The following is a 16,613-nucleotide window of genomic DNA, read 5'->3' as shown; positions in this document are numbered from 1 at the left end:
GGCTCTAACAGGCTTCAAAAAAGGGCGGGCTCAATAAACTCACACAGTTGTCATAATGTGCAGCTGTGCAAGCGCGCTTTCGTTTGGTGCTTTGAGGTCTGAGCTCCCTGCATCCTCTCCATTCCTGCCGTTTCCATGTCTCTCTACTTTTCTAGGTTTTCCATCTTTTTTGCCTTGCCCATTGGGCACTGAGGATGCAACTCCTGTGCATGCCCATTGGCATTACATTATATTAGTATCCAGCTCTATTTCTATCTGTAGGATGCCAGTACACTGTACTGCGCATGTACCACAGCCATTGTTACATAGTTAGCGAGGTTGGAAAAAAGACACAAGTCCATCAAGTCCAACCTGTGTGTGTGCTTCTATTACATTGTATGTCCCTGTGTGTTGTGGTCGTTCAGGTGCCTATCTAATAGGTTTTTTTAATTATCAATGCTCCCCACTGAAACCACTGCCTGTGGAAGAGAATTCCATATCCTTACTGCTCTTACAGTAAAGAACCCTCTACGCAGTTTAAGGTTAAACTGCTTCTCTTCCAATTTTAGTGAATGGCCGCGTGTCTTTTTAAATTCCCTTTCGCAGAAAAGTTTTATCCCTATTGGAAACAATGGTCTGGCAATTACTTGACTGAGTTCCTTAAGGACCCTCAGGTGCAAGCCATCTGTCCCGGTGACTTATTACTGTTAAGTTTTTCAAGTCTATTTCTAATTCTATCCTCTGTTAGCCACGAGGGTGCTTCCTGTGACGTCATGAGGATAAACATTGCAGTTTTGGTTACTGAAGCCCCTCATTTCCCTTGTGAAAATTGAGGAGAAGAATAAATTCAATACCTTCGCCATCTCTCCATCCTTAGTAACCAGATTCCCTTCATCATTGTTTATGGGGCCAATATGATCTGACCTCCCTTTCTTACTATTTATATACTTAAAGAATTTCTTGGGATTTTTTTTACTCTCCTCCGCTATGTGCCTTTCGTGTTCTATCTTAGTAGCCCGGATTGCACCCTTATATTTCTTGTTGCATTCTTTGTAAAGATGGAATGCTGATAATGATCCCTCAGCCTTGTATTTTTTGAAGACCTTGTCCTTTGCTTTTGATTTCAAAAGATTTTATTGAAATTTTACAGGTTAACATGCAATGTTTGCCATACATCTTAAAGAAATAAACAAACAATCAATGGGCAATATGCACATATAGATCAACAGAGTAAGAACATGAGCCAATATAGGCCTATGTAGTCATGCATGAGGCTCAACAGTATAATAAAGTAGGTATCGCCGCCTACAGCTATGGATGCAGATTCGGGGAGGGCGGATGTGGTTTGCGTAGCAAGGCCAAACCGCGTTATAAGCACTCCCGTTTCCGTTCACCCCAGACGGGATCTTAGCTGTGAACGAGAACGGGATACCTGACAAGGCATATGTAGTATTTGATATAACGGCATGGCGACTGGAATTTAGAACTTGTACGAAGAAGTGAAGTCGTCAAAGTGTAGGGCGGACCGAGGGTGAGTTGGTCGCTCGGAGGGAGAATATATGAAGTCGCTATTGAGTAAAGGCATGTGTGATATGCATGTATACGGCAAACTTTAGGTTTCCTGAAAATGTCAGGTCGGTATCGTTGGTGGGGGGAGGTATGGGGAAAGGGGGGACAGTAGGGGCGGGTGTGTTAACAAAGGTGGACACTAGTGCACATGTCGCGTGGGCTCCTCAGGGAGTCTGAGGGGTCGGTTGGGTCAAGGCCTGTTGCGTTTGTGAGCTTCTATAATGAGTCCAACAGGCCCAAGTGGCCTGAAATTTGGTAGGAGTATCCGCTGCTTGGGAGATGAGTTGCTCCATTTCCGCTATTCGGTCTACTCTGCGAGTCCAGTCTTGAACTGTGGGGGGGGAGGGGTTTCTCCAACGTGCAGGGATGCAGAGGTTGGCTGCATTGATCAGGTGAATAGTTAGGGTCTTTTTGTATGAGGTGGGGGACCCTTGTCTGTGGTGCAGTAAATATCTGGCGGGGGAGAAGTCTGGAGTATATGTAGTGATTCGGGAGATTAGTTCATGAATGTCTGACCAGAAGGGTTGGAGAAGGGGGCATTCCCACCAGATGTGAAGTAGAGTACCTCTAGCGTTATTACACCTCCAGCAGGTAGAAGGGACAGAGGGGTGGAAGTGGTGGATTTTGTCGGGGGTTCGGTACCATTTCGAGAAAATTTTGTATCTATTCTCCTGCGTCGTGACATTAATGGACCCCTTGTGCATGAGGGTAAATATGTGTTCCCACTCTGTGGGGGTGAGGTCTAGGGCTAGGTCTTTTTCCCATTGTTGTGTAAGGGTGTCATCTTTAATCTTGTGGCCTGTGAACAGTAGGGCGTAATTTGAGGAAATGAGATGGCCTTGTGGTTCTGTTGAGGTACAAAGAAATTCAAACGACGTGAGATCTCTGTGCCAGTGAGAGTGTTGGATGGAGGGTTGGAGGAAGTGTCTTATTTGCAAGTATTTGTAAAAGGGTATATCGTAGTTAGGTAGAGTAGTTACAAGTGTCGGGAAAGAGAGGAAAGACCCATTTAGGAAGAATTTCTGTGCTCTAGCTGGGGAACTGAGGGTATCTGGGGCAGGATCTTTTAGGAAAAGGCCCGGGGGGAAAGCTGGGTTGTCGTCCAGAGGGGTCATGGGGCCTGGTGAGGGTGTGAAGGCCAGTATTTTGCATGCTCTTTTGAACAAAGAAAGTGTGGTCCCGATGAGGGGGTGAGTAGTGAACTCCTTGGGAACATTGGTGTGGGTCATCCACGGCGTGTTGGCTAAGGGCAGGTGTGCGAATGATGCTTCTAGTGCAATCCAGTCCTTGGAGGGACGATGTATATGCCAATCCACCAATCTGGTCAGGTGGCAGGCCCAGTGATATTTTTGGAGGTCTGGGAGACCCAGACCCCCCAGTCTTTTAGGGAGAACAAGTCTGTCCCAGCCAATACGCGGAGTTTTGGAGGCCCACACAAAGGTTCGGGAGAGCAGTTTATAGGAGGCAAAGAAGGAGGCAGGTAACGCGATCGGGAGAGCTTGAAGGAGGTAGAGGATTCTGGGTAAAATGTTCATTTTTAATATTGCTATTCTACCCAACCAGAAAAAGGAACCTAGATTCCATTTCTGCAGGTCGCCCTGGATGGAGCGGAGTAAGGGGAGGAAATTTTTGGCGTAGAGGTCTTTTAGGTCAGTAGTGATTTTGATCCCTAGATATAGTATTTCTGATTTCTCCCAAATGTATGGGAAATTACTACGACATAGCTTCACCGTCTCCCTTGGTAAAGTGATATTAAGGGCCTTGGATTTACTAAAATTAATTTGGAGATTGGATAAAGTCTTGAAAAGGGTAAAGTCCGCCAGAAGGTTAGGTATGGTCGTGATAGGGTCTGTCAAAAAGAGTAGAATGTCGTCAGCGTATGCTGCTAGCTTATATTGTTTTTGTTGGATGGTAATTCCCTTGATAGCTGAATTTGCTCTCAGTTTACGGAGTAGGGGTTCTAACGTTAGAATGAAAATAAGGGGCGATAGAGGGCACCCCTGTCGCGTCCCATTGGATACAGAGAAGGCGTCCGACAAGCCACCATTGATCCGAAGTCTAGCGGTCGGGGAGGCATATAGTGCTAAAATCATGTTTAGCATGCGCGGTGGTAAACCCGCTGCCTGCAAAGTAGCCTCCATGTAGTCCCAAGCCACCCGGTCGAACGCCTTCTCTGCATCCAGTGAGAGAAAGAATCCTGGTGTGGCAGTTTTAGTAAGCCAATGATGAATGTTGAGGGCCTTAGTGGTGTTGTCCCTGGCCTCACGGCCCGGGACAAAACCGACTTGATCTAGAGAAACCAGGGCTGGGATGAAGGGGACGATACGATTGGCCAGAACTTTCGCGTATAGTTTCAGATCGACATTAAGGAGCGATATGGGGCGATAGTTGGGTACCAAGGCGGGATCTTTACCCTGTTTCGGGATGAGGGTAATGTGGGTTTCCAATAGATCTCTGTGGGCTACCGAGGTTGTTGTAAGGTCATTAAGTGCTTTGGTTAAATGTGGTAGGAGAATTTTCGGGAACGATTTGTAATATGCTGCCGTGAGGCCGTCCGGTCCCGGGCTTTTGCCTGTCTTCATGTGTTGGAGAGCAAGGAGGATTTCGTCCGACGTTATTGGGAGGTCTAGAGTCTGTGAGTCCTCTGGGGTAAGCGGAGTGGGGCCAAAGCGTGCTAAAAAGTCAGTTAGGGTCTTCCTACGGTTAGCTGCTGCATCAGTACTTTGGGTATTCGGGAGGTTATATAGCTTGGTGAAGTAGTGTACGAATTGCGCAGAGATTCCCTCGTTTGTGACCACTGCCTCTCCTTTGGGAGTAGTAAGCTTATGAATAGTATGAGAGGCTTTTTTGGATTGAAGAGCTCTCGCCAATAGTTTACCGGCTTTATTGCCGAATTCGTAATATAGCTTATGTGATAATGTGTACTTGCGTTTGACCGCTGTCGTCAGTGTGTCTAAGAGTTCTTCCCTAGCTTGAGAGAGTTCAGCAAGTGTGGACTTGGCGAGGGAGGCCTTGTGTGTCTGCTCTAGTGTACGAATGCGAGCCATCAACTCCGCCAGGCGAGAGTTCTTGAGTTTGTTACGGTGTGCAGCTATATTCATCAGTTCCCCGCGGACGACACATTTATGCGCTGCCCATGTAACCGTGGGAGCCACGTCTGGGGACGAGTTATCCCGAAAAAAGTTGGAGAGGCAAGTGGTCAGTCTCTGAGCATATATCTCGTCTGTTAATAGGGAGCTGTCTAGGCGCCAAATACGTGGTTTCCTGGTGGATGATTGCAGTCGTAGAGTCATGGAGATGGGATTGTGGTCCGAGAGGATGGCTGGGTCAATGGTTGCGTTGGCTAGGTGTGAGAGATCTGTCTGGGAGAGAAAGAAGTGGTCAAGTCTTGAGTACTTGTTGTGTGGGGGAGAGAAGAAGGTATAATCTTTATCCTTGGGGTGTAGCGTGCGCCACGTGTCATGGAGTAGGAGGTTATGAAATTGTTGCTTGATCGACTTTAGGGCCCTATAGGAAAGGGAGGAGGCTCCATTTGAAGTATCAATGGAGGGGGATAGGGAAACGTTAAGGTCGCCGCCCACGATGAGGATTCCTGAGTGGAAGCTGGAGAGTTTCTGTAGAGTATGACGGAAGAAGGTTACCTGGCCAGTATTAGGAGCATAAATATTCGCAATGGTGAGAGGTATTTTGTTCAGGGTGCCTTTAATAAAAAGAAAACGTCCCATTGGGTCTGTTTGTACTTCCGTTACTTGGAGTGGGCAATTTTTGGAGATGAGGATGGTGATCCCCTTCGATTTGGCTTCCGAGTTGGAGGAATGGAATGCTGTGGGGAAGTAGTGATTTTTAAGTTTAGGGATAGAATCCGACCGAAAGTGGGTCTCTTGTATGAGTGTGATGTGGGCGTGGGCTTGTTGTAGAGAATGGAGAAGTTTAGATCGCTTTTCCGGAACGTTGAGGCCCCGAATGTTTATGGAGTATAGTTTGAGTGAGTGTAGTTGTTGTGAAGTTGTGTCCGTAGAAGAGTTGGTGTCCTGTGTGCCCGCCATAGGTGGAGGGAGGGGGTAATAAGAGGGTAGTTAGGGGGGAGGGGAGAAATCCGGGGAGCTGAGGATGTGAGTGAGTCAGGTGAGTGTGTACCCGGAGAGTATCCGAAGAGGTGTGGAATTACTTATCCAACAACCTCGTGGGTAGCAATCGGTGTAAAGCGGAACACGTGTAGGGAGAGAGTCCTGACAGGTGGACAATATCCCTAACCGAGTCCGTGAGGGGGTTGGCTGAGAAACCTGGCAGTGATGGACTAAATGAGGGTGACATTCAATGAACGGAATGTGAGCCGCCACCACGGGATGGTTCGTAGCATGAGAGGGGTAGGTATACCTAATGGAGCACCCCTAGTGGGTGGGTTAACGTCCCAGTGGGTAATGCAGTAACAAGACGGTTCCCCGATATTGGTGTGGCGGTGAGAGGTGATCCTAGCTATGGGTATTTTGCAGGTTAGCAGTAGGGAGAGTTACATGTCTGCAAAGCTCCCCATTCAGGGGAGAGGGCGCCAAACCGACCCTTCCCCACCCCCCACACCCATCTCGGGTTCTGTGAAGGCGGGGAAGGGGCGGCGGCAGCCGACAAAAATCAAGCTCTGCAACCCCAAAAGACACTTAATAGGGAGATTAGTCTAGTCTTGGGGAAGTGACGTGTATATCCGCATATACTTAAACTATCTTAACAGCATACTAAACCTCTAAAAACTCTTACTTTACACTGAGCTGCTAGGAAAACAAATTGGTGCAGGTCAGCTATGCAGCCAACAGTCCGCTGTGCTGAAAAGGAAGCTATAAAGTATAAACAGAAAACCAAAAGATAGAACTCAGACTTAGAAACCTGTCTTAACGGCTGAGATGTTACTGGTACAGTGTAGGCGTGAGTCTGTAAATAACTTGCCGATTTAAGTAGGTGGGCGTCTGTCGTAGTGTACCGGCCAGTCAGTTCCTTTGATGACGAGGCATCTGGAGCCTAAAGGCAGGACGGTCGGTCAAAGTGGGAGATTTGAGTTCAGCAGGGCGCACGCAGTGTTGTTGAGTGAGGAGGAGCGGATCTTATCTCTTCGGATGGGAGCATAATGCTGGCGTCTGCGTGGTCGAAAGATCCCAGTGTGTCCGCTGCAGGGTGCGTGGTTGAGGAGATTCCGCTAGTGTTGCCAAGCGGCATCTGTGGGCGCTCAGACTTGTGGGAATTGTAGTGCTAGGTTAGGCGTAGTTCAGTGTTGTGTCCTGAGGCCGTAACCAAGGAGTCCTGAGCGAAGGAGTGGGCAGCAAGCCGCATGTTGATCTGTAAATAGACAGGAAGGCGTGAGAGTGAGCCTGGGTATCCTGTGAAGATCTTGCGACCCAGCGGGCATGGACGGATATAATTGAGGAGACAGCCTATAGCCATTAGTGTCTTCACTGCTGTAGTGACATATGGGAGTCAAGAATTGGGTCCCAAAACAAAGTTCTTCAGATAAGGCACTGAACAAAACTCAACAAAACTAAAGTAAAAAAAAAACATGTAACAGAGAAGTGGAGTCCCGGTGCCCCGATATTAGCGGTCTCTGCGCCTCCGCCTGGATCGTGGGGAGGTGATAATGTAGTCAGCTCCAGGACCGCTCCGGTAGTTGGGCTGGTTCCTATGGGTGGAAGGCGAGCGTCTTCTGCGGTGTCTGGAGTCTTGAGCATCCATGGGTTCATCTCTAGGTTGGTCGAGGTGTGATGGGACCCTGCGAAAGGCGGCATACCAATTAGGCACTGGCACTGTGGCAATCCCAAGTGTGGCGCAGAAATGAGGTAGATCCTCTGGAACTTTGAGTAGTGCTGTGCGGCCGTTGTTGGAAGCTGAGAGGCAGAAGGGAAATTTCCATTTATAGAGAATACGTTTCTCCCTTAAGACATCCAGAAGTGGCCTCAGGTCCCTTCTATGTTGAAGTGTGATCCCAGATTTGTCTTGGTATATTTGGATATGGGCACCCGCGTGTATGATTTGCTGGCTGCTCCTGGCTTGGTTTAGGATGTCCTCTTTTAGTTTGTAGTCGACTATGCAGCATATAATGTCCCGTGGGGGATCTGTCTCCCGTCCCTTGGGGCGCAGTGCGCGATGTATCCTCTCCATTTGGATGGGGGTTTGCGGGGGTCTGTGGAGAAGGCCGTTGAAAAGGCTAATTACTTCTTGAGAGATCTGTTCCCCCTCGAAGGCCTCCGGAAGGCCTCTGACACGAAGATTATGCCTCCGACCCCTATTGTCGAGGTCCTCCAAGTGTCGCTGCATGTCACGCATCTGCAGTGTGTGTGAATCAATGCAATCAGTGACTAAATGAATGGCGGTGTCGTGGCGTTCAGTCACTGTCTCAACTCTCAGGACTCTCTCGTTCAAGGCGCGAAAATCCAGCCGCAATTCCGCTATGGCAGCGGATAAAGTGTCCTTGATGTCTTCAGCAATCAGTCTTATGTCCTGGATGTTGAGCTGAGGCTGGGGGGTGAGTACGATCCCGTCTCCTGCAGCATTGGATCTGGTCTGACTAGAGTCAGACGTGTTTGGGATGGTTGGAGGCAGAGGCTGTGCTCCTGAGTGCGGTGGGCCGTGAGGGGTAGGCACCATATTGCCTCTGCCGGTTCTGAACATCTCCGGTATATGGCGGCTTTGGGATCCGGTTAGATCCCTGGGGGATGTCGAGCGGGAGGCAGAGGATGATCGGGAAGCAGTGCCCATTATCCACTGGTATTATAGTGTGCGAGTACCTCCCGGCTTCTTAGTGCTTCTCCCGCGGTGGACAGAGCTCAGGGTTTAGGTGTCTGTCGCCATGTCAAGTCAGGCGAAGCCCCTCGGAAGAGAAATTAGGTGAGGTGATCCTGGATGAACAAGATGGCGGCCATCTTCCACAGGTAGGCCAGGGCCTCTTATTTTCCTGGGCTGTGGCCTGAGAGGTATGAGGCAGGCCGCGGGTGTCCGAGGTCGGCCTTTCCTGTGCAGCTGCCGGCTTTCTGGGTCTGTATGGTGAGCGCCTACCTTCCGGAGGTGTCCGCTGTAAGATGGGCCGGATTCGGAACGCTCGTACCGCCGATTGCGGTACTCCCGCTCGGGGATGCTGGAGGCTCCACAGGCCTCAAGATGGCGGCGGGCCGCGCGCGTTCGGCGCCAATCACCCGGCGATTATCGGTTTTACAGTGCCAACACAGCGCCCGATCCTCCCCCGCTATAGCCGTAGTAGATGGTTGCAGTGTGGCTCCTCCGTGTTCGGCCGATTACAGCACTTGAGTGCGGGGATGATGAGGGGTTGTAGGCCACAAGATGGCGGCGAGTCGCTCGTGAGGGTGAGCCGGCCGGCGCCTAGGAAAGACCAAAGCGAGTAAACTTTTGTAATGTCCCCCGGGGTCTGTGGAAGAGATGCCCAGTGACTGAAGGGTGAAGTTTTAAGGCTCCCTTGTTGGTAGAAGACGCCGGATGGCGTTAGATTGTAAGATTCTCTGTGGAGCTATCAGTCGATACGTCCAGTCACTGCGAGGTCCGGACACGCCCCCCTTGTCCTTTGCTTTTATATGCATTTTTACATTGGAGTTAAGCCACCCAGGACTTTACTTAGCGCTTTTAAAATGTATTTCCCATTGGGATGCACTGGCTAACCCCCCTATTTAATATGCTCCTAAAGCATAGGCATTTTCCTCAGTGTTCTTTACTCTTAAGATTTTATCCCATTTAGTATCTTCTAGCAAGGTTTGTAGTTTAGGGAAGTTGGCTCTTTTGAAATTCAGTGTCTTTGTATTCCCCTTATGTTTCCTATTTGTGTGATTTATACTAAAACTAATTGACCTGTGATCGCTGTTTCCTAATTTGCCCCATATTTCCACATCCGTGATCAGGTCTGTATTGTTGGTATAATGACGCTTTGTTGTTGGTGCATTTACCATCTGACCCATGACATTGTCCTGCAAGATATTTAGGAAATGGCGAGCTTTAGATGAAAGTGTGGTTCCTTCCACCCAGTCTATGTCTGGATAATTAAAATCCCCCATTATAATGACACTTCCCATCCTTGCAGCTAATCCAAACTGCGAAAGGAGGTCCCCCTCTCCCTCTGGTTAGGGGGCCTGTAGCATACTCCCAGTATTACTTTCTCCTTAGTTTCCTCCCTTTGTAGCTCTACCCATAAGAATTTCACACCCTCCCTTGCTCCATTAGTGATGTCGTCCCTCACATTCACTTGTACATCATTTTTGATATACAGGCATACCCCTCTGTCTTTTTTACCCTCCCTTACCCTGCGATATAGGGAATACCCTTCAATGGTTGCCAGCCAATTATGAGAGCTGTTGAACCAAGTCTCTGAAATTCCCACAAAATCTAAATCCTCCTCGTACAATAGTATCTTTAGTTCTCGTATCTTGTGCGCTAAACTCCTGGCATTGGTGAACATGCCACGTAGTTTAGTCCGGACGCATACCATCTCCTTATTGGGTGTTCTGAGGTTGCAAATAGGACTTGTTACTGTACTTACCTCAGGTCTAGGAGGCTTTAGTCAACCTACCACTAATGCCCCCAATACTACCCTCTGGAATTTGTTCCACGCTATCTCTACCTCTGGACCCCCCGTCGCCTAGTTTAAAAGCCCCTCTAACTTGTCAGCATTGTCTCTCCCAGCCGATCTGCACCTTCCCCACTTAGGTGTGGTCTGTCCATGCTAAAGAGCTGGTAACCGACTGAGAAGTCGGCCCAGTTCTCCAGGAACCCAAACCCCTTATTTCTACACCAGCTCCTCAGCCACTTGTTTACTTCCCTATTCTCCCGCTGGCTGCCCTTTTGGTGTGGCTATAGGTACCGGTAGTATTTCTGAGACTACTACCTTGGAGGTCCTTTTCCTCAATTTAGCTCCCAGGTCCCTAAAATCGTTTTTAGTACACTCCATCTTCCTCTGACTTTGTCATCGGTGCCAACATGCACCATGACAGCCGAGTCTTCCCCAGCCCCTCCCAGTAATCTGTCCACCAGATCCGTGATGTGCCGGACCCAAGCGCCCGGGAGACAACATACAGTTCGACGCTTCAGGTCTTTGTGACATATCACCCTCTCTGTTCTTTTAAGAATTGAGTCCCCTACCACCAGAATCTGTCTTTCCTTTCCCTTGGCTTTACTCCCACCCTCACTGAAGGAGTTATTCCCCTAGCAACTAGGGGCAGTGCAGTTAAAAAAAAAAAATGCTGGCTTTGCACCTTTAAGCTCAATTACAAGGGTAACATTTGATCAAATCCTTGGAACATACCAGGCTGGTGAATAGGAGAGAATCAATTATATACATTAACATGCCAAATTTAGGCTTACCTTTCTTTAGCCATGCTCTCACATCTTCCTGCCGCGTGTAGATTGCCTCCCTGGCTTCAGAGCAGATGTTGTGAAGGTGGGAGCTCAGCTGAATACCTTTCGTAAAATTTACCGCTACCTCCATCTGCAAAATCTCAGTCCCTCTAATCTCCTCTGCCTGACGGACCGTGTTGGGATTTTTCTAGGAAGCAAACATATCAGTTACAAGGAGCCATCTGCAGCACCAAACCAAAAAGTCAGCCAGCAAGGACAGAAATATGGTAACTGACTTCTTTTAAAGTTGAACTCTAGGCAAAAGGCTAAATACATAGCACGGTAAATATATAAAATAGGAGGCGTTTTACCTGCCAATAGATATGTTTCACTCTCTTCAGTGATTTACACTTTGCTTTGCCACACAGCCCAGTCCTGCCTGACATGGCATGAGACCTGACTTTTCTCTGCTGCCATTATGCAACACTAAAGGCCACTAATTTTACAATTTTCTTCTTCAATTTCCTTTAGATCTACCTTCAACTATGTAGTGCAAGGGCCTGCCTGCTTACCGTATTTTTCGCTCCATAAGACGCAGCTAGGTTTTAGAGGAGGAAAACTAGAAAAAAAAATATTCTGCACCAAATGCTGCTGTTTCGGAGCACAGGAGAGGATGCCCACATCCCCAATTAATATACCGTATATACTCGAGTATAAGTCGTTCCGAGTATAAGTCGAGGAGAGCAGAGAATGACATTTTCTGAACCGGGTTTGGGGCCCCGTATCTTGGGGCCACTTGGTGCTAGGAACTCCATCTTTGGATATGTTGTGGTACCAGTTCCACTGGGTTTGCACACCGAATTTGGGGTTCCTAGAACTAGGTGGCCCTGAGATACGGGGCCCCAAATTCGGTTCAGAAAATGTCAAGCACTTTTCTGCAGCAGAGAATGACATTTTCCGAACCAAATTTGGGGCCCTGTATCTTGGGGCCACTTAGCGCTAGGAACTCCATCTTTGGATATGTTGTGGTACCAGTTCCAATGGGTTTGCACACCAAATTTGGGGTTCCTAGCACCAAGTGGTCCTGAGATACGGGGCCCCAAATTTGGTTCGGAAAATGAAATTTTCTGCTGCAGAAAAGTGCTTGACTCGAGTACTATAGTTTGTAACTTACACAACCAATCAAAGCTGATACCTAAAAATAGGCTACTATCAAGTGTGCCAGATAGCTTCCAGGCAGCAAACAAATATCGCCCTGTCACCAAATGCAGTCTATATATAATTCATAGGAAATATCACCATCTTATAACAAATTCACCATGCAGGCTGTAAGCATAGCACTACAGGTGCAGTCTGAAAAAGACCGACCTGAGAATGATACCTGTCGCCATGTACCGGTATACACATCGCCTCTTGTATTCCCCACTCGATCAGCGTGTGACATCCCGATCAAGCAGGGACAAAAAATCATCACTGCGTGTGCGCAAGTAACATGAACCCAAGCCAGCTTGCAGGACCCAGAAGACATGGCGGATAAAGGAGAGGGGAGGTGCCCGATATTGTAACACGGCGGCGGCTGGTCAGTATTCGCTCCATAAGATGCACAGGTGTTTCCCCTCCTTTTTTTGGGGAAAAAAAGTGCGCCTTATGAAGCAAAAAATACAGTACATACAATTTGAAAATGTTTAAGTCTGACCTCATATTATATGGTTTTGGTAAATCTAAAGGAAAATTGTACAAGAAAATTGTATAATGTATGGCCATCCTTACAGATCTCGTCTTCCCCCCAGCCAGGACAGTAAAAGGAGGAGAAGTAGCACAGCAGGAAGGTGGTGTGAACTGACAGATCGTGTCCCATTGCAACACAGACTAATCTGCTGCAAGGACCACTCTGTGCATCCTGCAGGGTATTGTTCTGGATAGTGCATATGTAGTAGTGATACATTGTTATTACCTTCTTGCCGCTACTGTGCAGGCACTAGGCATTGGCGCCACTTTGGCTTATCTCAAAGTCTCTACACTCCCCAGAGTGGACCTGTCATTTAGTGATAGGCCTGCTGATCTCCTCCAATAGCAGCAATCTTTGCAGATACCATCATTTGATCTACTGGTGGGAGCTGCACATAAGTAATTAGTGATGGGAGACTTCCTGTGCCAGAAGTCATCAATCCTGTCATTAAATGCTGGTTCTGTGTCCTGCTTCCTATGCATGTACAGTAAAACCCCATATACTGTACCTCTATGGGACCAGGAGAAAGATCAGTCTCCAGGCCCTATAGAAGGCGATGGCGTTCTACTGTACATGCACAGGGCAGCGAGAAGAAGATGCACTGTCTTTTGGTAAACATTGTGGAAGAACACTGGTAAACACTGGTGTACCAGAACTATGGAATCAGAGAGGACGACGGAGAGGATGGGAGAACTGAGGAAACATTCAGCAAATGACATTTGAAAGTTTCATTAACCTTTAAAGTGATACTAAACACTATTTAATTTACAGTGTCACTTCTATTTCTGCATATGGATGATGGTGCTGAATTATTTTAATAAAAAAAAAAAAAACCCTATGTAAGTGCATTTTTCCTAATCGATATACAGCTGTCACATGACCCAGATCTTTCCCAGTCTGTTGTGCAAACAAACAGGAGGAGCTTCTAGTTCTGGTCAAATGATCAAAATAAATAAATAAATAAAAAATAAATTATTATCATCATCAATACACTGTTTTAACCACTTCAACCCCGGACCATTTGGCTGCCCAAAGACCAGAGTGTTTTTTGCGATTCAGCACTGCAACGCTTTAACTGACAATAGCGCGGTGATGCGACGCTGTACCCAAACAAAATTGATGTCCTTTTATTCCCCACAAATAGAGCTTTCTTTTGGTGGTATTTGATCGCCTCTACGTTTTTTATTTTTTGCGTTATAAACAAAAAAAAAAAAAAGCGACAATTTTGAAAAAAAACAAAAAAAAGTGTTTTTTACTTTTTGCTATAATAAATATCCCCCAAAAATATATAAAAAAACAATTTTTTTCCTCAGTTTAGGCCGATATGTTTTCTTCTACATATTTTTGGTTAAAAAAAAAAATGGCAATAAGCGTATATTGATTGGTTTGTGCAAAATTTATAGCGTCTACTAAATAGGGGATAGTTTTATAGCATTTTTTATTTTTAATTTCTTTTTTATTAGTAATGGCGGTGATCTGCGATTTTTATCGTGACTGCGACATTATGGCAGACACATCGGACATTTTTGGGACCACTGTCATTTATAAAGCGATCAATGCAATTAAAAATGTATTGATTACTGTGTGGCTGTGAAGGGGTTAAGCGTGTCCTAGGGAGTCATTCTAACTGTGAGGGGGCTGGGCTTGAACACACAGGACAGTGATCACTGCTCTCGATCACAGAGAGCAGTAGATCACTGTCCTGTCACTAGGCAGAACGGGGAATGCTTTGTTTACATAAGCATCTCCCCGTTCTTCCTCTCCATGAAACGATCGCGGGCACCCAGCGGACATCGTGTCCGTGAGACTCACGGTCACAGAGACCGCGGCGTGCACGCAACATCGCTTCTTAAAGGGGACATACCTGTACGCCCTTCTGCCTGCCAGTGCCATTCTGCCGACGGTGTGGTACTTTGGTGTGCGCTGGTCGCATACAAAGATATATTTGAAGTAAAATCTTTGTTATTTTTTGGCAATACACATGGTGTGGGCGGATTTCTGACAGTCACAGGCTGTGTCACACCCCTCCAGCCTGTGTCTTAGAATAAGAGGGAGGTGAAGCCTCCATTAATCTACATGTAATATCCCGCTCCATTGTGTTTAGCTGTCTAGTGGGCATGGTGGAGGAGAGAGGGAGTAGGCAATCACTCTATAGTCACATGGGCTGCTCAGATGCAATAGGGTGGAAATGCTCAGCATAGAAACTCACTGAAAAATGGAGCATGTGCAGTGTTGCCTCGCTGAATTGGGGACAAACAGAAGGTGGAGATAGAGAGCAGTGGGATCAACTAGGTTTGCAGAATACAGAAAACAAAACTCATAGTGACTGAGTAATTTTGAACAGCATAAAATACGCCATTTATAGATGTTTTTTTACGATGTGGGTTTAGTGACACTTTAAGTTAAAATGAATCATAGGCGCAATTATATTTGTGTTTTCCAATATACTGCATGATGATTCTATTAACAATAAAAGCGTCAAACGTATGAATTCCCAAACTGCTTTTAAAAATATCTGCTAAGATAAACATATAATATAGCAGCAGAAATTTAAGAAACTGGAAGTTTCTTAAATTTCATTTCACACTCTGGGCTTCACAATTCAAAATTAAACCCGGGCACTAAAAAAATAAAAATAAATAAATAATATAATGTAATACATTTTTCTAAAGCTGCACCAAATGCTTTTGTAAACCCAGATATTACCTTAAAATGAAAATCATTGTTCTGTATACAGTGCCCTGAAAAAGGAGCAGGACAGGACAACAACCCTAAACATACAGCCAGAGCTACAATGGAATGGTTCCGATAAACGTAGAGCTGCACAATTTTGGCTAAAATGAGAATCTCAATTTTTTTGCTTAGATCACGATTCTCGCGGTGTAACATCTTCTTTCACATTATACAAAAAAAAAAAAAAAATTGGGCTAACTTTACGGTTTCGTTTTTTTTGTAATTCATTAAAGTGTATTTTCTCTAAAAAAAATTGTGTTTGAAAGGTCGCTGCGCAAATACGGCGTAACATACAATATTAAAAAAAAACAAAAAAAAAACAAACAAACAAAAAAAAAAAAAAACGATCACCATTTTATTCTCTAGGGTCCCTGTTAAAAAAAATAAATAAAGTTTTGGTGTTCCAAGTAATGTTCTAGCAGAAAATAATGATTTTAACTTGTAAGCAACAAATGTCAGAAAAGGTTTGGTCTTTAAATGGTTAAACTTCCCTCATTTACACACCAGAGTTTTTCCTTTGATAAAAGAAGGAAAGGATACTTTGTTTCTACTTGTGATAACACTTGGCAGGCTGCCTGGATTTTTATTTATTTTTTCCAGCTGTGAGAACTCTGCACTTGAGGGAAAAAGATCGCTATTTTGATTCTTAACGATTAATCGTGCTGCTCTAGATCAAAGCATATTCATGTGTTAGATTGGCCTAGTCAAAGTCCAGACCTAAATCCAATTGACAATCTGTGGCAAGACTTGATAATTGCTGTTCACAGGATGCTCTCCATCCAATCTGACAGAGCTTGAGCTATTTTGCAAAGAGGAATGGGAACTCTCTAGATGTGCAAAGCTGAGAGAGACATCCCCAAAAAGACTTGCAGATGTAGTTGCTGCGAAAGGTGGTTCTACAAAGTATTGACTCGGGGGGGCAAATACAAATGCACACCACACTTTTCACATATTTGTAAAAAAAAAAAATGAAAACCCATTTATCATTTTCCTTCCCCTTCACAATTATGTGCCACTTTGTGTTGGTCTATCATATAAAATCCCAATAAAATATATTTACATTTTTGGCTGTAACATGACAAAATGTGGAAAATTTCAAGGGGTATGAATACTTTTTCAAGCCACTGTATAGCCCGTGCAGAGAGCATAGCTGTGGGAGGGACCCAGCAAGCCCAACTACTACAGGCTGCCTGCAGAATACTACAGGAGGGGGTGGAGACAAGACCAGTCACCCTGCGCCAGGAGAGAGAATGCGAGAACCGGTCTTTATTACAGGAAACCCCTGCAC

General features: G+C 46.0%; 1 protein-coding gene across 1 annotated transcript in view; it reads right to left on the bottom strand.

Moving 5' to 3' along the window:
• The window catches only part of OAF (out at first homolog), an 87,131-nt gene that overhangs the window by 6,453 nt on the left and 64,065 nt on the right, over window positions 1–16,613 (bottom strand). Inside the window, exon 4 of the mRNA XM_073602560.1 lies at window positions 10,891–11,071. Coding sequence (XP_073458661.1) covers window positions 10,891–11,071 — 181 coding nt within the window. The remainder of the gene's footprint in view (window positions 1–10,890; window positions 11,072–16,613) is intronic.

The sequence above is a fragment of the Aquarana catesbeiana genome, linkage group LG10, assembly GCF_042186555.1.
Source record: "Aquarana catesbeiana isolate 2022-GZ linkage group LG10, ASM4218655v1, whole genome shotgun sequence".
In the NCBI taxonomy this organism is placed as follows: domain Eukaryota; kingdom Metazoa; phylum Chordata; class Amphibia; order Anura; family Ranidae; genus Aquarana; species Aquarana catesbeiana.
This window is presented reverse-complemented; position numbering and strand designations above follow the sequence as displayed.